The following is a 24,668-nucleotide window of genomic DNA, read 5'->3' as shown; positions in this document are numbered from 1 at the left end:
TTCCTTTCTGACTACTCAAACCCTTTGAAGAAGTTGCTAGTGAGCAGTGAACCGGTCAGTCTAACCTGGATAATCAGTCTCTGAATAATTAAGAGACTTTAAGGATAACAGCCTTTAAGCTTGCTGAACAAGAAATGCCAACATTATATTTAACCAATGCATTACTTGGAAAATTACTAATTTGAGGTAGAATGCACAAAATATGTTAAACTACAAAAAAGTGGCAAAATTACATGCCCATAATTCAATTTCAATACCGTAACAGACTTCCCAATTTATGATTAGAAATATTAATCACAGAAGCAAAGTGCATACATTATAAAACAGCAACTTAAAAAAACCAGTTCAATCATCTTCATTTTAAAATTGGTCTAATACTTTTAACCACAGAGAAAGAAAATGGAACCAATACCTACTAGCATATAAAATCATTATTAAAACAGAAATCCCCTCTCAAAAATCTAACAGACACACAGACTATTGTGAAGTATACACTTTATTTAACATTCCAATAATAAGCTATATTTACATATTATATAAATGTATGAAGTCTTAATATATAAAATAGAAAAAACTGCCTGGACTAAAAGAATCACACTCCATATGGAGTTACTTTACTTACTGAAGACATTCTGTTTACAAAAATTTACAATAATTTATATAAATTATTTTTCTTCCAAATTAATGATTTTTAATAATCCACACAATTCTGATGACTTTACAAATAGGTGAACGTTAAAAACTGGAAAAAAATTACAGCATTTTTCTGCGTAGAACTTGCTTTGGAAAAGAAGACAATTTCTTCCTGCTCCTTCCAAGACTTTTTCCTGTTACTTCTACAGTCTTTCTTGGTTTGCTCTTTACTCCATCAACTGGGCTTGCCAAGGGGGAAATCAGCTTAATTTCTACGGGAGGAGGTGACCAACTTTCTTTTTCTGTGTTTCTGAAATAAAGATTTAATTTAAGTAACAATAAACATGTTATAATATAAAATGTAATTGGCTTCCCAATATATTGAAAGAAATTTTAGGGATTAGTCTTTTCTAGTGCTTTATTTTATAAAGGAGAAGTGAAATAAAACTTTAGTCAAACTAATCAGAGGCAGAGTTAAGGTTTCACATGATAGAAATTTTCTTTATGATTGGGATACTCAAAACAATTACTGCTGAATTTTCATTTAAATGTTTCATATGTATTAATAAATACTGCTGGGTTACAAGGAGGGGTCAAGTACCAGTAGCCAGTCCATGGAATGAGAGCCCAGCAGGCCCATAATGAGATGTATGAGAAACGACAATTCTCAAACACCAGCAATTAGCAACTGTGTATATATTTTCATAACACGAAGTTTTCCACATATACAGAAAGCCAATTTATATGTAGTGTTATTATAGTCAAAAGCTTTCGTTAAATCAGTTTTTAAAGTAAGATAAAATGGATTGATTACTTTGTACTTTTATGAAATTCAACTTAAGCAAAATATATCTGAAATGGAGTAATTTCCCCATGGATGAAATTTTAATTGCTAATAGTGAAATAATCACAGAATTTTAAAAAGTTTTTAACGATTTTTACTGATAGTTATCTATCTTTACTAAGGTGAAACATCCCACTCCCTTCCCCCAGCTCATTGTAAAAACAAAGATTCAGTGGGTATTCAACTACTACTACCCTTCTTTTTTTCTTTTTAATTAATTTTTATTGGAGTATAGTTGCTTTACAATGTTGTGTTACCTTCTACTGCACAGCAAAATAAATCAGCCATACATATACATATATCCCCTCCATTTAGGACACTACAGTGCATTAAGTAGAGATCCTTGTATTACACAGTATGTTGCCATCAGTTGACTACTTTATACATGGTATCAGTAGTGTATATGTGTCAATCCCAATCTCCCAATTCCCCCCACTGCCCCCCTTTCCCCTTGGTATCCATACATTTGTTCTCTACGTCTGTGTCTCTATTTCTGCTTGGCAATTAAGGTCATCTATATCATTTTCCTAGATTCCACATACATGCGTTAATATACAATATTTGTTTTTCTCTTTCTGACTTACTTCACTCTGTATGACACACTCTAGGTCCATCCACCTCACTACAAATAACTCAATTTCATTTCTTTTTATGGCTGAGTAATATTCTGTTGTATATATGTACCACATCTTCTTTATCCATTCCTCTGTTGATGGGCATTTAGGTTGCCTCCATGACTTGGCTATTGTAAATAGTGCTGCAGTGAACACTGGGGTGCATGTGTCTTTTTGAATTATGGTTTTCTCTGGGTATATGGCCCAGTAGTGGGATTGCTGGGTCACATGTAGTTCTTTTTTAGTTTTTTAAGGAATCTCCATACCGTTTTCCAAAGTGACTGTATCAATTTACATTCCCACCAACAGTGTAAGAGGGTTCCCTTTTCTCCACACCCTCTCCAGCATTTATTGTTTGTTGGTTTTGGTTTTTTTTGCGGTACGCGGGCCTCTCACTGTTGTTGCCTCTCCCATTGCGGAGCACAGCCTCCGGAAGCGCAGGCTCAGCGGCCATGGCTCACGGGCCCAGCCGCTCCGCGGTATGTGGGATCTTCCCGGACCGGGGCACGAACCTGTATCCTCTGCATCGGCAGGCGGACTCTCAACCACTGCGCCACCAGGGAAGCCCTGTTTGTAGGTTTTTTGATGACAGTCATTCTGACTGGTGTGAGGTGATACCCTTCTTTAAAAAGGATGAATGAATGGGCTTTCATGCTATATAAGAAAGCCACCTTCTGCAGTGAAATCTAACAATTACACAGAGCCAGTGCAGATAAATGCCCCTAAGAATTACCCTTTTCTGATGAGCTTAATTTCTCTTTTTAAGTTAAGAGTCTTCTCTAATTTTAAGAAACAAAACGGAAAAAAATAATAGCATAGGAAAAGTCTTACTTGCTTGCTTGTTTTGTTTTTGCAGTCCTGGTTCTTTTCACTTGTTGCTTTGCCACAGTTTCAATTGATTGAGCATCATCTTCCTATGGGTTAAAAATTTTAAAAGATGAACCTTATGTAATTAAACAATTGAAATCTAAACTAAAAAGTTCCACCCTGAGTCAAGGAATATAGCCAAACAGTGCTAAATGAATTTAAACTTAACAAATATCAAATGGACTCCTTATATTTTTTGGTAGAAACCCTGGTCATCTAGGACAGCTCATTATCCCTTATCCCCACACATTGTTATCTCCAAGTCTTATCAATTTTATTCTGGAATGTTTCCATTGTCCCCTGCCCTTTTGTTCTATTGACTCTGTCCAAATCCAGGCTCTCACGGCATAAAAATTAGGCCACCAGTGACTATTTTTCCTCCCTAGAATTCCCTTTTCACCGAAACTACTTAAAGCATGCACATGGCTATTTGCTAGTTTGTGAACAGCCCCACCCCCTTCCTCATGCATCACCAGGCTTCTGTGCCTTTGCATCTGCTGTCTTCTCCTCCAGCAATGCCCATCTTCTTTACCTACAGGGTCTACAGGGTTATCTGGGTATAAATGATTCTTATCATGCTGTGAAATAATTATCTGTATTTTTGCCTCTTCAATTAAACTGAACTCCTGAAAAACAAGGAATCTGCCTGTATTATTTTTGTGCCTTTGTCCTTGTATAGTAACTGGCTCACAGCAGATAATTCAAGACATACTATGAATTAAAACTGGTAAATATAAGGGTATCATGCTCACATTCAGTCCCTGAACTATTTTTATTTTAGAGTTACATGCAACTAGTCAGTTCTGAAACACTCTCTCTCCAAGTGTGGTCTGTGGATGACACTCCAGGGAGGTCAGGGACCTACATTTTAAATAAATACATCCAGATAATTATGGTGGGACACTACAATTTAAAAGCCCTTCCCCTAATAGGTAATTTAAACTGCAGCTGCCAATAATAAACCATGAGTAACATACCAATCTGTCTTAAAGGTAGTATCCCCCAAAGTGCAGAAAAGACTATTTTGGACTTAATAGTATAAAGGTCTGCTCTTTTTTAAAGAAGTTTATGTAGGAAGCATTGCTTAAAAAACTAAAAAGCATGTTTAAATACACATGCAAATAAAATCATGCATTTCTTACCAGTTCAGCTACAAGTTTGGATGTATTAGATGTGTTTTTCCGCCTGGTCCTTAAAGTAGGAGGTGAGAAGACAAATTGAGAAGATAAATCCGAAACTAATTCTTGCAGCTGCACAGGAGCCTCTATTTTTTTAGCTAAAGAAAGGTAGAAAGAAGGAACAAAACACTGTATATCTATTTATATATATCTATTTTATGTATAGAGACATACAAATTCAACTTGCAACAAAAAGCAAGATCTGTGAAGTGCAGTTAAGGGCAATAACGCAAAGCACAATAAAAAGAGGTATGGCATATTTGAAGGTTTGAAATATGGTATGGCAAAATGAAGGTTTGTGGCAAGTCTATCAGTGCCATTTGTCCAATAGCATTTGTTCACTTCATGTCTCTGTCACATTTTTGGTAATTCTCCCAGTAGTTCAAACTTTTTCATTATTATTATATTTGGTACAGTAATCAGGGATCTTTGATGTTACTATCGCAAAAAGATTAGCCTCGCTTAAAGCTCAGATGATGGTTAGCAGTTTTTAGCAATAAAGTATTTTATAATTAAAGTATGAACATTTAAAAAATACTATTGCACACTTAAGAGACTACAGTATAGTGTAAACATAACTTTTACATGCACTGGAAAACCAAAAAAATTGCGTGACCTGCTTTAATGTGATATTTGCTTTATTGTGATAGTAAGGAACCTAATCTGCAAATATCTCCCAGGTATGCCTGCCCTGTGTAACCTGAGCTACTTTGCTTCTTAATTCCTACTTTTCCAGAGGCAAGGTTTTTATTTTAAAAAGTAATTTTATTTACAAAGAAGAGACTCAAACCCTCTTTCCTTTCAGCTTATTCTGAGCCAGTTGTTCCATGCAAGGGGAACAACAGAGAAGTCCACAGCATAACAGGAAAAAAGCAAACAGAAAGTAACAATACAGAAAAACAGGCTGATAGGAAGATTTTCCATAGACAAATAGAAATGGTTTAATTAAGAATTACTTGAAAGTATGTAATTAAAAATATTTATCGGGCTTCCCTGGTGGCGCAGTGGTTGAGAGTCCGCCTGCCGATGCGGGGGACACGGGGTCGTGCCCCGGCCCGGGAGGATCCCACATGCCGCGGAGTGGCTGGGCCCGTGAGCCATGACTGCTGAGCCTGCGCATCCGGAGCCTGTGCTCGGCAACGGGAGAGGCCACAGCGGTGAGAGGCCCGTGTACCGCAAAAAAAAAAAAAAAAATCACACACTTCATCTCAGATTTTTTCCCTGTTTTTACTATAGAGTCTCCATATTAATGGCAGTTTAGCAATGTAATTATGGAAGTGGCATGGTGCAGTTGAACCAGTCTGCCAGAAATTAAATCCTAGCTTCTGGATTTATTAGCTGTGGGACAAAAAGCAAGTTACCTAAACCTCTCTGTGCCTCAGTTTCTATAAAATGAGATTCAAAATGGCCCTTTAAAGTTACTGTGGAGATTAAAGATTAGAATAAAGTTAATATATGGTAAGTGCTTTACGGATGTTTGCATGTTATAATGTTATTATTTCAAGAATATAATTTACAAATCTTTGGAATAAAATTCCCAAATTACAGTTCAATGATATTTCACCTACCGGGACAATCAAGAGTTCTATGAGATATCAAATTCTGTAAAGCATGTGATTTTTAACAAAAGAGGGTCAGAAATAAAAGTCGTCTCCGCTCCCAGCTGATAAGTGGCATAAGTGGCACTGGTGGTAACTCCTCTCTTTTGCAGTTAAGATACAGGCAAACAAATCTATGCTCTATGAAAATGATACATTCTATTTTTCTTTTTCCAGGCTACCAGGAGCAACAGCTTCTTTGGCTTTTCAAAGACCAGCTCATATTTTTCACCTACAGTTCCCCACTGCACCCAAAGGAATAAAGAAGGAAATACAAAAATACATTATCACGCGCAAAAATGTTCAGCCCCACCATTCCTTCCATACGCTTCTATTAGCCAGACAAGACTGTATTATACTTTCAACTCCTTGCGTACTTCGGTAAGCTTCCTGAGGGTAAGTTTTGGTGGCCAGTGCTACTTAAGGCCTAAGAAGTTCAAAAGTCCTATAGATTCAAACCCAATAATGTACTGGTAAACAGCTTTCTGGGAAGGAAAAACCAACAACAACAAAAAACGCAACTCTGATTTACAGCATTTGCTTACTTCTGTGCTATAAATGTTCCATGGCTGGCTCACAAAATTCCTGAATATTTAACAACTGGCTCTCACTAGCCAGCAGGAATCGGCTCCAAGACATCACTATTTATTCATTACCTGGGTGATGTGGGTGCTCAGTTTCACTGAATTTCAATTTCCTCATTGTGGAAAGAAGGAATAATAGCACCTGTACTACACTGGGTTATATTGAGAATCAAATGAACTGGTGAATGTATGCCCTAGTATAGACTCAGGTATACAGCAAACCCTTCTAAAATATCTGCTGCTGAGCAATGGCATTTGAGAAAATCTATTGAAATGTAAAGCTTTACATTCTTTTTAGTTAGTGATTCTATGGTATCTGTTTCTTCGACATGTTTCAATTAAATAGAGGGTGGCCTCCAGCTTTCTAACCATATAATATTTCTGTATCCACTCTTCTCTGTACCTCCCACCCCTCCTTGAAGGAGTTTTTTTTTTTTTTTTAATGCAAGTTGAATAGGCACAAGGGACAGAAGGTATTGTAAGAGTGTAGAAACTATAATCTGAGGGCAAAATAAGAAAGGAAACTAATGATGGTGTTAATTAACAAAAAGTAGTGAATACTCAATACTCACAAGAACCCTACGTAGTAGGCCTTATTACCCACACTGTAAAGATGAGAAAACAAGATTCAGAAAGGTTAAATGATTGCCTGCCCAGCTAGTACGTGGCAGAAGTGAGAAATCTCAGTCCCAAATTTCTTATCTAACCTCTCTCTAACCTCATACTAGAAGATGCTTATTGTTAATACCAGAAAATCTGAAGACAATTCAAATACCTGGCAGGAGAATGCTTGAGTGATCTGCAGCACATAAGTGAGACGAAATGCCACACGTGGACTCTATCCATGTGTAAAACACAAACAAAAAAATACAAAACCACGAACACTCAGGGTTTTGAGGAAAAATGCTCATGAAATAAGTAGGAGGTGGGGGGAGCAGTATATATATCTATACACAAACCGTAGTTTGTTGGGTTTTATAAAAAACAAACTATATATTCGACTAGAAGGATATACAAGAAAATGTGAACAGTGGTTACTGGTCCTCTAGTTGACTAAATACTTTTAATTTCTAATTTTCTGTGGCAGGCATATATTATTTTTATTACAGAAAAAAGTTATAGTTAACATGTATACAGATGACGACTATGTAAAGATAACAAATATCAGAATCATTGAGATGTTTGGCTATGCTCTACCAAAAGAACCCCCAAATTTTGCGTTTACTATACTCTAAAAGTCATTAGAAAAGTATAAAAGAATTGTTAATGACATTCTTCTACCACTCACTGTTCCTTTTCATTTTAACTTTTATCTAAAATAGCAGCTTAGTAAAGTCAGCTAAAATCTCACACATTTGGTCATTTCATTTTCCTCCATGCCAAGTATAAGCATAACCACACTTTCCCAACAGCATGAAAAAACTGGATTATACAGTACTACCAAAATCTTCTATAACTACAGGTCATTTTTTGGTCAAATGATCAATTCTATAGCAAAAGGCCCTTTCCTGGGCTTGTGCTATGTAAATATAACAACTGGACTTCATGAATACAATATACTTAAAGAGGTTTTAACACAGTGAATGTTGAAGACAGAAAATTTCAGTTTGCAGGTTTTTAAATGACTTATCTTTCTCTTGGCCTTCCCCAAGTCAGGAAGCAACTATATAGGATGTTCACTAATGCATTTAAAAATGCATGCAATAGTTTAAAAAAGTTTAGTAGAACAACAAAGACACCTACTTTACTTACAAGTCCCTAATCTTTATCAGCACCTTTTTAGACCTTTTTCCTTAATTGTCTCCCTCACTGAATTCCCCCCACCCCGCAAGAAATCTTAATAGCACAGATAATACTGTATATCTGTTTATGTACTTTATGTATATCTCCGCCTTATACATAAAAAAGAGTAAGATATTTTCACCCTTTTGGGAGAGACATCACTCCCGTTGAGAAGGTATGAACTATACCAACCAAACAGTACAATCATTAGCTCATTTATCATCAGTGAGGGAGGTTGGGCATGTAGCCTTCCTTGCCAGTTCATAGACAATAGGGAATATGGATTTAAATAATTTCTGTATTGTAATCAACAGAATTCTACTGCTGTTTCCCTTCAAAACAATTTGAAGTTGTGGACATCACCTGGGATATGAGCCAAAAATGATGGTTCTATCTGGGGAGGAACCAAAATTAAGTCACATGATATAAGGGCAGAATGAAGAGAAATAATACTATTCTAAAAAATTAAACCTGTGTCAAGTGAATTATAGGATTTAAAAAGTCATGGTGAAACAGAAATTCTTGAACCTAAAAATAAACTTTAAAATATAAAATATTTAAATTTTACTATCAAAAGATCAAAATTGGTTTTTGTTTTTGTTTTTTGAAGGGGGAGGAATTCCCTGTAACTACAAATCATTTTTAGAAGAAATAATCCATTAGTGCCTTAACACAAAATCTAATCATGTTTGAACCAACAGAATTTTTTTAAACTGAAGACTTTGAGATGAAAATTATGCTTTGAAAAGAAATAAAAGTACCTTTCTCTTTCCTTGGAACCTTTGACACAGGAGAAGAAAATAAAAAAGACTCATTTTTTGGTTCCGAAAGGTCTGGCAACAAGATGGTCTTGCTAGATCTAGTCCTTGTGCTATGGGAAGATCTAGTCAAAGCAACTGTGGCAAGCAATTTTTCTTCTCGGTCATTTGGTTCTTTGTCTGTCATTTCTTCATCTATGCATTTTTCTGATATTGAGCGTAAAAAACGTTTTTGGCTTTGGTTTTCAGTCCTTTTTGTAAGCTTCTTCTTAGAGCTCATCGCTGTAACAAGTTCCTCATTTGGCGCTAAAACTGATTTTTCTAAAGCTGGTTTGCCAACATCAGCATTTTCACTTTTAGCTGGGGTGTTTCTTGTAGATCTCCTTTGGATGCCGAGACCTTCTCTCTTCTTGAGACTTCTTGCTTCCTTAACAGCCTTAGATTCTACATCTTCAGATGGATTAATTTTTCTTGGTCTACCACGTTTCCTAGGTGTAGCAGGAGTATCAAATTCTGCTTGAAGAGTCAACTGGGATGAACCAAGTTTGGAATCTTCTATTACATCTGACGGACTAACTTCTTTCTTTTTAACCCGTTGACTATGTTGAATTGGCAGTTGCTCTTCAATGGACTCCCCATCTTGTTTATATCCTGTATTTTTAGAAGTTTCCAAATTAGAACTTCTCAATTTCCTGGTACTTCTGCTAGGACTTGCTACTTTACTGACTTTCAGATCATTTATAACTTCAACACTTTCCTGATTTTCGAGAGGTTTTTTAATTCGTTTAGGAGTCCTTTTTGTAACAGATGAAAGCTTAACTTCTTTTCTAAAAGAAGTTTCTTCAGTTGCTGGTTCCAACAGCTGAGATGATTTTAAACTTCTTAATTCCCTACCTGGAGTAACCTGTAATTCTGGTTCCACAGAATTAATATTTTCTAAAGTGTCTTGATTAATTTCTTTTTTTCTCCTTCCTCTCCTAGGAGTAATAGAATTTTGAGGTATTTGCTGGTTATGAGATATTCCTTTATCATCAGAACAGGCACTTTCAAAAGCCCCTGAAATTTCTTTTGTTTTCCTAGTTTTCTTCATAACTGAAAGTCCCAGCATCTCAGGAGTAGCAACATCTGCTGACTCTTCCTGTTGTGCCGATTTGACATTCAGGTCTTGGACACGTCCTCTGTTGCGAGTTCTGGAGGAAATCATGTCATTAACCTCGCTGACATTTATAGTCACCGTACTTGTTTCCTGAACACTCTTAAATGTAGATTTGGCTAACTTGGTGGAACACATTACCTTTTGGCTTATTAAAGGTATGTTTTCTTGAATGGACTGTTCCATTGTATCTGAAGTAATTTCTTTACTTCTTGTGTCTTTAATTACATCTAATAAATTTTCTGCGATTGCTACTTTAATTGGTTCAGGCACATATGGTAATGTCTCTACCCTTTGGGACTCCTGATCACTAGTTATGACAGATGGCAAATTTGCAACATGTCCGTGATTATCATTTTCCCCACTGTATACATGTTTTTCCTCAGTGGCTGCATTAGCTGCTTTAGCTAGCACATTAGATGCTGCAGAATCACCTGTCTCTACTTCTCCTTCTTCACCTTCCAAAATCAAGGTAAAGTTGCTCTGTGGCACAAAAAGTTCCCCATCTACTTCAGCAATGTCACACTCAGCAGAGTCTTTGTTATCAGGTAAGTCACAAAACTGTTGCTCAATGGTATCAAAATTGTATCGAAGCTTAAGAGTTCCTGAGGGATACAACTCACTAAATGAAAGATTCCTAGCCTCTTGTCCTGAATCTTGAACTTCAAGCTTTTCATGTTCAGTTACCTAAAATGAATTAAAGATAAGAGACTGTTAATGTATACATTTATTTTAACCTAAAGCATAAATTTTTTTCATGACCACCTCTCCCTCGGTGTATGAATTGTTAAACATAAACTACATCTGACATGGCATGTACTTATGGGTTTACTTTATAAAATATCCATTTAAGCAATCAGACTTTCTCACTCAGTCAAAATAACTAGATAGAAAAAGATTGAGATTCTGAATGGAATTAAAAGTAGAATTCTACATTTCCCTGGCTAAAAAAGACAGTCTTAACAAAACCTTAAAAATTATTATGATGCTAACAGTTGTGATAATTAAGGACTTATTCTATTCTCACCCAAGGAAAGAAAAATTAACTGGAGAAAAAGAAACAACCCCCAAACTGTGTTTTAATGATAATCCCCAAATTACCTAACTAACCACACTTTTTCTAAACAGCATGATCCCCATAAGGTTGAAGAAGAATTCACCTACATAAGCTCCCTTGGGCTAGACTCAATCCTCTTCCCTTTGCTGGGGCTGCATAAACCATGAAATTCCTAAGGCTTTCAAGTTCAGTACCTCTCTTGCAAGGGTTTGGTGGAAGAAGGAATGCTCCTTGCATTTACCTTTTGGTAAGGGAAGGGGAGAAAAAGGAGGAGGCAGAAAGTAACAGAGAGATCTCCTGACCAAGAAGGTAGAACATTACCACCCACCTAAACAATGACATTTTCCCACTCCCCAAACATTCAGTGAAATGAAAGACTGGAAATACCCAGAAATGAGGATTCCCATTTACACCATGCCCACAAATTGTGTTAGCTTCCCAGCTGAAGGAACAGGGACTTTATCCATCTAACTCACGGTGACAATACTCATGAAACTGAATATGGATAACCATGACATTTCTATGAGTTAAACCTCCCAAATATTATACAATCACATCTCTATAAATAATTAGAAGAGGTGATTTTTCTTCATCTTAAATTCATGTATCATATAAAAGTTGCCTGTTGATAATAAAAGAGATTTGGTGGAATTTTAGGAAATGTAAGTCATATTAAATACCAACCCCCCCCCCCACACACAAAAAAGCCCCCACCTTTCTGGAGCGTCTAAGAAGTTAAACCCCAGCCAGCAGAACAGCATTTTCCCACAAGTATGAATGGGGGGGTGGGGAGGGTGGGGGGTGGGAAAGAATCCTATTTAACTGTACTCAATTATTCTCAAATATACGCTCTGGATAGTTTCGATGTCACACATGTCTCTAGAGTAACCAATATCTGTTTTCTTATGGCTAAAAGAACTTTCAGTTGAACCGGATACTGAGCAAAAATTAAATTATTAAAATTGTGACTTCTTTAACACAGCCTTTTGGTTTTCATGAAAAACAATTTCTTACTTAAAGGATGTGCTCCGTAATTCCACAATATATTTATATACTTTTTTGAACACAGATTTTTATAAAGAGGTTTTCATATAGTAGTCAAATAAATGAATACATTAGATTTGAACTATGGTTTGAAACCTAACTAAACCAAAACTGACAAAGAAATGAAAAATTATTTTTTTTACATGAATTTCTTGAGTATCAGGAGAATCATCAGAAATTGGAGGCTTTTCTTCTGGTAAGTCAACACTTGCTTTTAGTACATCAACTTCTATTTCATGATCTTCTTTCAAGTTCAGTGCTGTTTCCTGGTCAAGCCTATGTTCAGAGATAATAGGGCCTTCAGAGATAACAAGCCCAGAGCTTCCACCATCACCAAGAACATCAGCCATAGCTGAAAGAAAAATGAGAGTTAATCTTCCATATTTTAAGCTAAAAACAAAAAAAGATATATACACAACTGGGGAAGCAAACAGAAGGGAAAAGGCTGCATTGCACTTAATGTTTCCTTGAAAAACTGTCATAGTGCCAAAAAATTTCTAACATCTTAAAAGAGGAAAAGCCTATGAGGATTTACCTATCACTCCTGTTTCATCAGTATCCAATCACTCAGTTTAAACAATACATATTTGCTTTCCACAAAAATAAAACACAGAAGATAAATTTTACATTTAAAAATGACAACTTTGGTTTTTCTCAACTAGAATATAATTCTTGCCCTTACTGTGAAACTTCAATACGATGATAAACTGCTCTGAGGAGCTCAGATGTGTTTGTTCCTTATTAATCTGAAAATTATGTTCACCAGGTGGCTACTAGACAACCAGCTATCCTTGTTGAGCCATTACAGAATTACATGAGGGACATGCAATCTGGGCTTTGATCTGGCTGTGAAAAGGACTAGATATTTCCCTTTTGGCAGAAAGCATCCAAATGGCCACATATTCTACCACTTAAATAAATTGGGGGGGATCATAAAGAAAAATTTCTCCTTATCTTTCACTTTCCTCTTTAAACAACCTTTACTGGCGAAAACAATAAAATATTAAAAATCTATGCACACTCCTTGACCCAGCAAGGCCACGTTTAGGAATCTGCTCAAAAGAAACACTGACACAGGCTGTGCAAAGATGCATACACAATAATATTCACTGCAGAAATGAGACAGCAAAACAAACAAAAATGGTCATCAGCTCAAACTGTTCACCAATCAGCAATTAGTTAAGCATACCACAGAACATCCATACTATGAAATACTATTACAGCCACTAAAAAAAACAGAATTAATCTGTATTAATGACATGAAAAATATCTTAAATATACTGTTAAGTGAAAAAAGTTGTTGATTATAATAAATTTAATTGTTAATAATTTATAATAGCTAACATTTACTGAGCTTTTATTAACAGTGAAAGCTATTAAATTTTATAGACAAAGAAACAGAGGTATAGCTCATAGTCTTATACATAGTAAGTGCAGAACAGGGTTATGAACCCAAGCAGTCTGTTTAAATCCTTGGTATTCTCCATCCACCACACTTACCTCCTCTTTCAACATACTGGGGAAAAAAATGCACAGGAAAAAAACTCAGGGAAAAGACACTTTCTTAATAATAGATTCTTAAACTGGGTAACCGGGTTATGGGGATTTTTACTTTATATGTGAGACTATGATTTCCTGATTATTTTACAGTAAATATATATTACATTCTTAATGGGCGGGGTGGGGTGGGGGGAGAACAGGCCTACTCAAGCTTGTCCTAAGCCCTATTCATAATGTGACAGGCAGAAGGATATAACGGTTAAGAACATGAGCTCTAGAGTCAGACAGTGTCAACACCATATGTGAAATGCTTAGACAAGTCCTCACGTGAAATGCTTAGACAAGTTCTAGGCACAGGCATTCAAGGTGTCTGCTTTCCCTAAACCCAACTGTGAGTTCAATGAGGAAAATATATGTTCCTCATCTCTGTATAGTCAGGGTCTGAGAGGAGGCACTCAAAAAAAAAACCAAATTCCACGTATCTGTTCATTTTCCCTGGAGCAAATTCAGTCATTTGAGATTATTTTCTAATAATAATAAGCCAATCTTGGCTATATGTTACCACAAACACAGAATAAATATGGAAGTTTCCCTGTATATATAACTGAATCTCAGAAGATCAAAAAGCAGGTGTGCAGTCTGGCTGGGGACTGGTAATTTACTTTGCTCTTCTTTAAATATGTCCACAAAAAACATTCTAAGACTTCCACTATGAGAACCAAAGAGTGTTTTATAAGCAACCCACTGTTTGGTAGCTAACACACCTCCTCAGAATTCTATTTTTAGCTGGGGAAACAACTGGAGAATAACTGGGATAACAAAGTCTGGATTATTATTCAGATTCTTTTGTCCTAAGAATAGAACACTCTTTAGACACAACACTAAAATGAAATAATTCTAAAGTCAAAATAATACATACATTTATTGTTACCTGCTCCAATTGTAGAGGTACAGCTTTCAACAGATACTAGTCCTTCGTCTAAAACAGGTACCTTGGACTTCGGGGTGAGGATTTTCCTTTAGAAATTGAAATATATACTTTAGTGTGTAAGAAGATTCCATCTACTATAACCTGCTTTACCCAATTCTTACTTTTCATTTTGTTCATGAAAACTGAGGTTCAGAGAAAATACCATGCAACTTCGTCCAGAATACTACTAAATAATTTACAAGTGAATTTAGAAACAAGTAATGCTGTATTTGTTTTTCCTATTTTCTAAATTTTTTTTGTTGAATACAATGGCATGACCTTAAACTACAAATAAAATGATTTTAAAATGCTGGTCAGTATAAATTACACTTAGGCCAATTTTTAATTATCTGTGGCCACATTCTTCAAATAAATCTATCAAATATTATAGACATTTCCCCCATATACTCAGTAGAATCAGATTCAATATTTTAATGCTAACTGGAAAGCACATGATAAATGACTCAAAATCGGAGACCAGTGTGACCTGCGTTAATTCACTTGATAAGTGTTCTGGAAAGATGTTGACAGTGGTCCCTTTCTATTCTGAGCTGGCCTTTCCCTAAAGCCAACTAAAGCATGCTGATTTTTTAAACTGGACAAACTGTAAAGTAAATTCAAGAAAAAGTATGTATTTGGAATATATACACACTTATTTGTAGGTATATTTGAAAGACTTAACTCAATCACAATATTTATAGTAAGGATAACTAAGAACCCACAACCAAATAAGTTTACATTTAAAAAGGAACTAGCTTGCCAAGGATGGTGAATATTCACCCAGATTGTTACTGATGATGGCTCTTTTGATTTGCCATTGTTGTAATTATCCGTCAAACCCATTACAATAAATATTAGTTTTCATTAAAATTTTAAAAACCTTAGAATTAAACAACAAAACAATCTTGATAATCCTTTTGTACTGTTTCTCCCTCTTTTTCCATGAAGGCCTGGCAAAGATCACAGTTTATCAGGATTTCTCTTCTCAGAAGTGAAGCATCTGATTGAGTTCAATGTATGAGAGGTGACTATCATGATACTGATTTTTGTGGGTGGTTTGTGAAGTCACTCTCAAGACTTATAAATTAATGAACCATTTACAACGCCTTAAATTATCACATTTTATGTGGGCTAATCTTAGTAAATTACCCTTACTACTTCTTGATAACTGAAGCTGCAACTTTTTTGGTATTCTCTACAACAGCGGTCAACCTTTTTGGCACCAGGGACCAGTTTCGTGGAAGACAGTTTTTCCACGGATGAGGGGGGATGGTTCAGGCAGTAATGCGAGCGATGGGGAGCGACAGATGAAGCTTCACTTGCTCGCCCGCCACTCACCTCCTGCTGTGCGGCCCGGTTCCTAACCGGTACCGGTCCGCAGCCCCGGGGTTGGAGACCCCTGCTCTGCAACAGTGCTACTCAAAGTGCTGACATACAATGTGTCCAGTCTTGCAGTGAGATAAGGAGTTTATGCCAGAAGGTCAATCAATCAATTACTTCACTGATTAGCTCAGCTGACTTTCAAAAAAGGCTACTGATATATATTCTAACAGAAGCTGCTATCTTGTTGTAGACCATAAACTGGGAACTGGCATCAATCTTATTAGACCGCACTTTAAGTAGCACTGCCATACATCATCTAGTACACGGGCTAAATGTGTTAAGTGCTAAAGGAAACGGAATAATTGGGAGCATAACAGTTCCAGCAGTCACTGAAAAACAAAAACTGCTAGAGTCTTGTATCAATCAAATGGCAGGGAACACTACTGCCTCTGAACCATCTCCCTTATGCTCTGCCTTGGTGCTATAGGATACATACCTGATCATCCTGAAACCACTGATAATGGGACAGCATAGCATGGAGGGATGCGTGGCTGTGAGTGACACTTTTGGTATTCAACAAAAATAGAATCACCAAAGAATATTAAAGAGTTCTGCCTCAACTTATCATGGCTCTGTATATTTAGGAAACATCTGGTATCATTCTCAGATTTCATAATAACTACGAAATAACACAGTTGTACAAATTAACTTCTTTCATAACAGAAAACAATACCAAAATGGAAATGCCAAAGATCAAAATAAGAGCTCATCTATGCATAGAACAAATATCAATATTTACTACTGCTTCACAGTTGCATTAAACTTTATTAATATTTGAAATTTTCTCTATAAACTTACCCTTCACAGACTGATGGTACACAAAGAGAAGCTTCAACTCCTTGAATGGGGCTTAAGGTATTTAATTCTGAAAGTGCCCCCTCTGCAACTAAGAGATCCTTTGTTTCTGCATCTTCTAAAGTGCCTATAAATCACAGTTAAGAACATTCATAATTATTTAGGCTAAATGTTTAGCGATTACTCACGGCCTTGGCCTATTCCTTTTTAATAAGTTGTTGGGTCTGCTTTTTGTACTTTTACATTACTCCATTGGCAACAGACTACAAGTTCCTTCTAATTCTCTGAGCCTAGGTCAAGAGCCCCCCTCCCAACCCCCTCTCTTTCATCTACCACTCACACTTTTGGCTTAACAGGCACTGTTGCAAGTGTTTTACATTTAACAACTCTCTTAATCCTCAACATCCAAAGAGGTAGTACTATTACTCCCATTTTACAGATGAGAAAACAGAAGCATACGGTTACACTGCTTATCCCAGATCACAAACCTAGTAACTAGCTGAGCTAGTAAGATTCAAATCTAGCTTATTTCACTCTAAAGTTTGTGCTACATAATCCCCCACAAAAACAATAAAAGTTTCTATTTGAGACTGTCTAATCATTTTAGGGCTAATCAACGAAGATACTGCCATGAACATCCTTGTCGAACTTTCACCATTCAAATATTTCAGTGGAACGCAGCACATCAAAAGAGTAAACTTCTAAACATATGCTATTTATAAAGAGAGTCCTAAATTCTTAGAGCAATTAATAATGTGTATATTTATTAAATAAAGACATCATAGCCCAAACTTCACTGCATTCACATTTTAAGAAACCTTAGTTCAGCTTAGGCAGAACGTATCTCCCCAAAGAAACCACTATGACACAGATTTTTATATAAGTATCGGGTTTTACGTATTTAAAGTTAAGAATTACCTTTAAATCTATGCAGGGGTAAGAAAACATAAAAATAGAATAACTTTTCTGATCCACCAATTCTAAGCCAAATCTCTCCCCTTCCTGGTGTTCTACTGGTCCCTTCTATGTTCCCCAGTGTAGCATTTATCAAACTGCATTGTACGCGCTTGTTTGATATAATCCACTAGGTTCAAAATTACATGTGGGCAGGTGCTATGTCTACTTATTACTTTATCACTTAGCACACACAAAGCCGGAGCCCACCTGTTGCACATAAATTAGGGGCTCAAAATTTTTTTGACAAATGAATATAAAGACAATAAATTCATGGGTCTTTGGACATCACTTTTCAGTTTCCAGTGATTATTTTGGAGGTAGGGATGGAGAGTAGAATGAACTTCCTGTTTTCTGAGCAGCCTTCTAGAAAGTTGAGGCTGCTGTATGCATAAGTTAATCTAGTCTGTAAAGGTAGTATTATTATTTCTCATAGCTATAGGAAGACCTTAAGTCACACTGATACCTGACATTTCTTCCTTAACCATTACTGTTCTTTTCCAAATTTCATTTCCAAATAAAAACAGAACACACATTAAGTTCTCCTCTCCTCAAATCTCATACCTACTTATAATGAATGTAACAATATAAATAAGCCATATTTGTAAGTGGAAAGAATTAAGATATGTGTATTATGTCTAGAACCTACCGTGCTGTGACCATACAATTATTTAACCCCGATGCTTTTCTTATGACAGAAAAACCTCTATTACAGATTTTACTGAAGAGTATCAATGGCCATTTTGAATATTTGGGATGAGTTCTTACCCATTTGTTTCTCCAGGTCTGGAGGAGTTACTTCCAATTCAAATGTATCTTTATCACCGTTCTCAGTCTGTTCAGTTAAATTAGTAATTTGTTCAGTGGAAGAGCGTGTCACTGGCTTAGAGGCCATGAAAATACCTTCAAAGTCTTCTGGTGATGGAGCATCCTGATACTCCAAGGTAGTCTGGTCTGATCTGGTTGAAGTATTGCTATTTTCTATGTTCACATCCAGTTTCTCCAAACTTTGTGAAGTTGTATCCTGTGACCTCACATTAATTTCTTGATGGTCCTTTTCAGGGCTATTCAGGGGAAAAGATGTTGCCTTATCTTTATTCTTCAGCCATTCAGCTTCTGCTGGAACTGCACATTTATGGAAAGGTGCAGTAATTAATGCTTTTGTTTTGCTGTCATCTGCAGCCTGTTAAGTAAAAGGTTTGGAGAAAAATAATTTTACTAGTAAAAATCAGTCACATCTAAGCTATCCATCCCAATCATACCCACCCTTTCCACGTTCCGTTTTTCTCCAAATTCTTTTCTCCATCAAAATTCACTTATTCTAAATCCATTCTCTTCAGATTGCTGATTAAAAGTTAATGATTGTTAATGGTTCTCTAACTGGTAATAGATCACTAATCCCAAAAGACTAAAACACAGAATAGGCAAGATGCCCAATAAGCACCAATGAGTTCCTATTAACCTACAGTGGAGCTCTGAAGACATACCCTCCCTAAATAGACAACAAACTAGGAACTTAATAAGAGAAGCAGTACAATACGGGTTAAAAAAACAAAGAAATTTAAAAAAACAAAACAAAACAATTCTAGTCCCATTTCTACCACCAAAAAGCTATTTGGTTATAGATAATTTGGCTTGGTGCTTCTAGTCCTATTTTCTTCACCTGTAAGTGATGGGTTTCGCTTGGCCAAGGCCCTAAAGTTGCCTTCTGAACTAATGTCTTCTGATTTTATGACTACCTGCAAGACTGTATATAAAAATCTATAGTGATATTATATAAATCAATTTATCTAACTTTTTACTTATAAGAGCTAATATAATCTTATTAAATCCTTTTGTTCCAACTATTATCAAACTTACTCCAGCAGTCCATTTTGTGGTTATGCCTTCTTCCATGAACGAAATTCTAGTTTCTTTAAGTCGTAAAGGAGGAGTAAGAGACCTTCCAGGTGACAAAGAGGGAGACGCTAAAGGTGTTGTTCGAAGACCAGACCTTAGGATGGATTGAGGAGTGAACTCGGCAAATCCAGGGGAAGTAACTGACATAGCCAAAGTCTTAGCTTTCTATGACAAAGAGCAAATGGAATTCACCATTAGTGTTTGTAAAAGGCACCTACACAAGGACAGACAGGGCCAAGCGAGTCACAATGGTGGCTATATTCTCATCTCCAATAAAAATATCAATAAAAAGTTGTATTACACATTACTGGAAATACAAAATTCTACTCAGGGCTTTCTATATATAAGGCTATAAAAATAAACCATAAAGCTGCATCCATAATCATTCTAAAGACCTTGGTTATTCCCAGGTTTAAGTTCAACTTAATAAAGTGCTGAGATAAGATAAATTATTTAACTATTGCTTAGAAAACTTTAGTTAGGTGAAAGAGATGATAGTGTGTGATGAACAGAACCTAGTTTAATTATAGCAAGCTAATCTAAATTAGACTAACTTTAAGAATGTTTTAGAAAAAATATAATTCCATCACGACTCCAATAGTAACTGAATTACTTATAAGAATTCTGACTGGTTTACTATAATGAATACAAATAATTAGCATAGGAACTAGTTAGCAGAAATACTGATAATTCCTTCACTTAACCTCTCCTCTAAAGGACTAGTAAACAGATTATTGGATCCTGTTACATTATTAAATTCCATTAGATCTGTTACAAGATTATACCGATTTTTTTCCTAGATTCATTTTGGTAGCAAGTACAAAATTATTCCCTCATTTAATTTCATTTGAACTTAGCCCTAGAGAATAAAATGTGAATGTTTTTCTATAGAAGAAAAAAAGTATTACTATACTGGATATTAAATGTCAGGAACTTAATAATCTTAGCAAGCTTCTTTTCAACTTCTTTTAATAACTATTTTAGGTCTAGCATTTATTAAAGTATCTTTTATCCAACCTGAAAAATAAGAATTCCCTGGCTTCACTTTAAATGCTGGATATCCAGAAACAATTAAGAAAAAACAACAACAAAAAAAAGAAAGCTTCTGGGACTGAATCCAGAGCACTGGACAACAAGCTTGTGGATAACATATGTGAAAACATTTTGACAACGGGAGGGTAAAAGTCCACTGCTACCAGTCATCACAAGTTTAGTTTTGTGGTTTCTCAGCTAATAATTTATCAGAGTGGGTGAAGGAAAAAGCAATTCCCTACTGATAGTAGGAAAGAGTAACAGTTTATAATTTTATTGAAGCCAGAATTTTAAAATAAATTTTTCTAAAAATATTAAGAACTAAAAAGCATTTGATAAAGGAAAGAAATAATGGCAAAATGCTATCAGAAACTGAATTAAAAAAAAAAAGCAAATCCAAGAATATGAAAGCATTTTTCAAAGGAAAAAGGCCTATTTATAATAACCACAGAGGCTTGCATTACTTTCAGAGCAATGTAACTGTTAACCTTGAGCATAGTGCCCGTTAACCACAAAGGGTAAATTTAATAAAGTCTGTTTCTGAAAATATAAAAATACAGTAAGCATTGTGGAAACATATCCACAGAAAAGAAAAAAGGAAAATAAAGGCTTAAAGCCCCTTATTACCCAAAGATATCAATTATAAACAGCTTATTTCTCTCTGCTACTTGAAAAGTAAGAACTTCCTAGCTTCACTAGGAATGCTAGACATGTTAATACTTACCTTAACTACAAGAGGAGTTTCAAGTAAATGTAATTCTGAAGCCCTGGAAGAATTGTGACGTGATCCTTTTGATTGTGAATTTACTGGCAATGAGGTGGACGCCAGGGACAAAGGAGATCTTGTGGGGCTTTGCTGAATAAATCCCAAACACTGAGAAGGCTGGGGGACAGGATGAACAACCAAATCCAGCAGTCTGTAATCACAGCATATATATAAATAGAAAAATCCTGGTAACATGCTTGAGTTATACTGAAGGAACAAAAGAATTAGTATCCCATTTAATTACGCAGACTTCTATATTCACTGGTAAATATAACCATATGAAAATATAAATTCAGACAAGTATATTACTGTAATGCCACCCTTAGTTCCAGAAATCAAAATTAATTCAGGAGCAAAAAAGAGAATTATGAATTCTAGATAACAATTTGGTCATCCCCCCGCAACCCTGACAAGGAGTTCTAGTCCTCCTCCCTCCCTTTTACCAATATTTACTGAGCCCCTACGATGTGCCAGGCATTATTTTCAAAGGAAGATGAACTGTTAATGATTTAAATACTCAAGAAAACAAGGCAATGTTTCCCTAGCAATCCATTTGCTACGTTTCCCTAGCAATCCATTTGCTACAATTCACTTTCACAACATAAAAATTCCTTTCACCCACGTGAGGTACCTAATGAATACTGGTTTATTTACCTTTATGGTTCTGATCACAATAAAGACTAGACTTACCAACCAAAAAAAAAAGTTCATTTTCTCAAATTAATGAGGTTAGTGGCAAAAGAGAATCCCAGGATTCTACTAAATGGCTTTCTATAGTGTCCTGGATATTTCTATCATATCAAATGATACGAGAGAGAGCCTTAATACTTTTATTATCGCTCCTTTCTTGAACCCCAGATCTATTAAGATACAAAGGAACTGAGAAAAAGTGACTTGTGGGAAAAATATCAAAACTACTGGTAGGAAAACAGAATGCCAGTGATAATGACATCCATTTGAAGCAATCTTCTTGCCATCTCCTGAGGGTAATTAAAGGAAAAGAACCTCAATCTAATAAAATCTAATCCAAGAAAGGGAAAATCCTTTCACGATTTGAAAATATATCCATTATGCACACTACAAACAGCTTTGGCCCCAATTGCTTTTAAGTTATTAACTTATTCTGAGTACTTTATTCTTAGTATCATAGATTCAGATAACTTTATTCCCATAAAATTATGTCATTCTGCCATTGATAAAATGTAAACAATCAAAAATTTCCAACAATTATGGTCATGTTATTAAAGAGAAAGAATCATTACATTGAGACACTTGTTTGTTCTCTGCTATTGATGATTATGAACACTTCTCAACTCTTCAGTGTTCTTAAATAAAATAAACACAATCACAATTTCATGTTGGATGCAAAATTTCAATTTAACTATTTACTTTTCTAATACCACAGGTTAAGAAATAAAATATTATTGCATCTGAAGCCACTTAAGACATTTTAGTAGGCTCTGTTACACAGGAACAAGCTTTAAGAAGCCAACCAAGATTAGTTGGGATTTATAAAAATAAGCTTTATTCATGGGTCAATCAACAATGAGATTAAAGTTTATTTTGCTCATGATTTTAATAAAACAAAGTTTGCTTCTTTTCTCTAGGCAGTCTGAAATCATTAAGCAAAAATTCTAAGCAATCAACTGATGCAAAACTTCTTAAAATTACTATAATACTGTCCAAATTATTCATTTACAGCAAGCATTAAAAACTCATTCAAGAATTTAAAACAATATTTATAAAAATTTTAAAGACAATTTAAAAATTACAGTGTAATTATTAACTGTATCACCTCACACTGGTCAGAACGGCTATCATCAAAAAGTCTACAAATAATAAATGCTGGAGAGGGTGTGGAGAAATATGAACCCTCCTACACTGTTGCTGGGAATGTAAATTGGTGCAGCCACTATGGAGAACAGTATGGAGGTTCCTTAAAAAACTAAAAATAGAGTTACCATATGACCCAGCAGTCCCATTCCTAGGCATATATCCAGAAATGAAGAAAATTCTAATTCGAAAAGGTACATGCGCCCCAATGTTCATAGCAGGACTATTTACAATAGCCAAGACATGGAAACAACCCAAGTGCCAATCAACAGACAACTGGTTTAAGAAAATGTGGTATATATATATAATGGAATTAGTCATAAAAAAAGAATGAAATGTTGTCATTTGCAGCAACATGGATGGACCTAGAGAATACCATACTAAGTAAAGTAAGTCAGATAGAGAAAGACAAATTTTATATCACAGTGTAATTCTTATCTAGCCTTGTCTTTTAAAAGTGATTTAATAAATTCTTACCTAGAAATTTTTTGTGATGCTTTTGAAATTGGTGTTCCAACAAATGCCTCAGGCAGCTCTGGATCTGGGAGGGAATATACTATAGGAGATGGTTCCTCCATTTTAGGACTACAAAGAAAATAAAAATTTAACTTTTGATTATGTATCATGAGGAGGATTAAATTACAAATGCTATAAGAAGGTGAGATCAGATGGGAGAAGGGGGCTTTCATTTTCTTCCTTAGTGCATTTCTGCTTATTTACAAATAATGAACATAATTTGGTTTTAAATTTCAAGACAAAGAACATTCTTCTTGCAAGAAAAGTAGACAACATAAAAAAGAGTTTTCCTTTTTATATACATTAATAAGCTCTAAGGCTGGACTGTTTATGAATGCAGCTGATATCCAGGAAAGATTAACAAGTAGCATGACTATAAAAGGTGTAAGAAAAACATACCTATTGTAGACAGAGATGCTATTTTTAGGTTCATTACTTGCCCAGACCTCTCCAATTTTAGATAACACATTACTGATGAAAGTAGATCTTGTTAACACAGTCCCTGTTACAGCTTGCTTTGGAACTGCTGATAATGGTCTTGGCCTAGAAACTGTAAAATGAAAAAGGTAGGATTTAATTTCATCTCTAACACCAGAATTTTAATAGATTAATATGAAAGAGTGATTGGAGAAAACGAAACACAACATAAGAGCAGTTAGAGTTATATTTGGTTTAGTAACATCTATGCAGAAATTTAACAATTTGGGCTTTTAGGAGATGGTAAAGTAATTATTCTACATGTTTTCTACAAGTTAGACAGGAGTCTTCAAATGAAATAAAAAGAGTTCTGTCATTTTGTATTAAATAAACTGTAAAAAGTTCCAAGAAAGCTTTTGAGTTCTTGGGGTAGAGTAGCCAGTAAAAAAAAAAAAAGTACCACTGTGAGGGATCAAAGCAACATTGAGCTA

At 35.4% G+C, this 24,668-nt stretch overlaps 1 protein-coding gene across 10 annotated transcripts in view; it reads right to left on the bottom strand.

The window, feature by feature from the left end:
- Positions 1–478: 478 nt before the first annotated feature.
- AHCTF1 (AT-hook containing transcription factor 1) overlaps positions 479–24,668 on the bottom strand; it is an 80,846-nt gene continuing 56,656 nt past the window's right edge. For 5 of the 10 annotated variants that reach the window (XM_089907614.1, XM_089907620.1, XM_022579389.3 and 2 more), the window contains 12 exons: positions 24,160–24,310; positions 23,722–23,829; positions 21,370–21,562; positions 19,575–19,778; positions 18,483–18,897; positions 16,764–16,887; positions 14,532–14,629; positions 12,256–12,464; positions 8,862–10,698; positions 4,101–4,234; positions 2,923–3,005; positions 479–943 (listed from right to left, as the gene is read on the bottom strand). In XM_089907614.1, coding sequence (XP_089763740.1) covers positions 754–943; positions 2,923–3,005; positions 4,101–4,234; positions 8,862–10,698; positions 12,256–12,464; positions 14,532–14,629; positions 16,764–16,887; positions 18,483–18,897; positions 19,575–19,778; positions 21,370–21,562; positions 23,722–23,829; positions 24,160–24,310 — 3,746 coding nt within the window. In that variant the 3' untranslated portion in view covers positions 479–753. Of the gene's footprint in view, positions 944–2,922; positions 3,006–4,100; positions 4,235–5,092; positions 8,495–8,861; positions 10,699–12,255; positions 12,465–14,531; positions 14,630–16,763; positions 16,888–18,482; positions 18,898–19,574; positions 19,779–21,369; positions 21,563–23,721; positions 23,830–24,159; positions 24,311–24,668 lie in introns of those variants that run through there. The other 5 variants (XM_089907629.1, XM_022579391.3, XM_089907631.1 and 2 more) reach the window with 5 other exon arrangements.

Source organism: Delphinapterus leucas, chromosome 1 (assembly GCF_059928025.1).
Source record: "Delphinapterus leucas isolate spDelLeu-1000000601 "Yukka" chromosome 1, BTC_Dleu_Yukka2, whole genome shotgun sequence".
NCBI lineage: Eukaryota > Metazoa > Chordata > Mammalia > Artiodactyla > Monodontidae > Delphinapterus > Delphinapterus leucas.
Note: the sequence above shows the minus strand (reverse complement) of the source record. Positions and strands in the feature narration are given on the sequence as shown.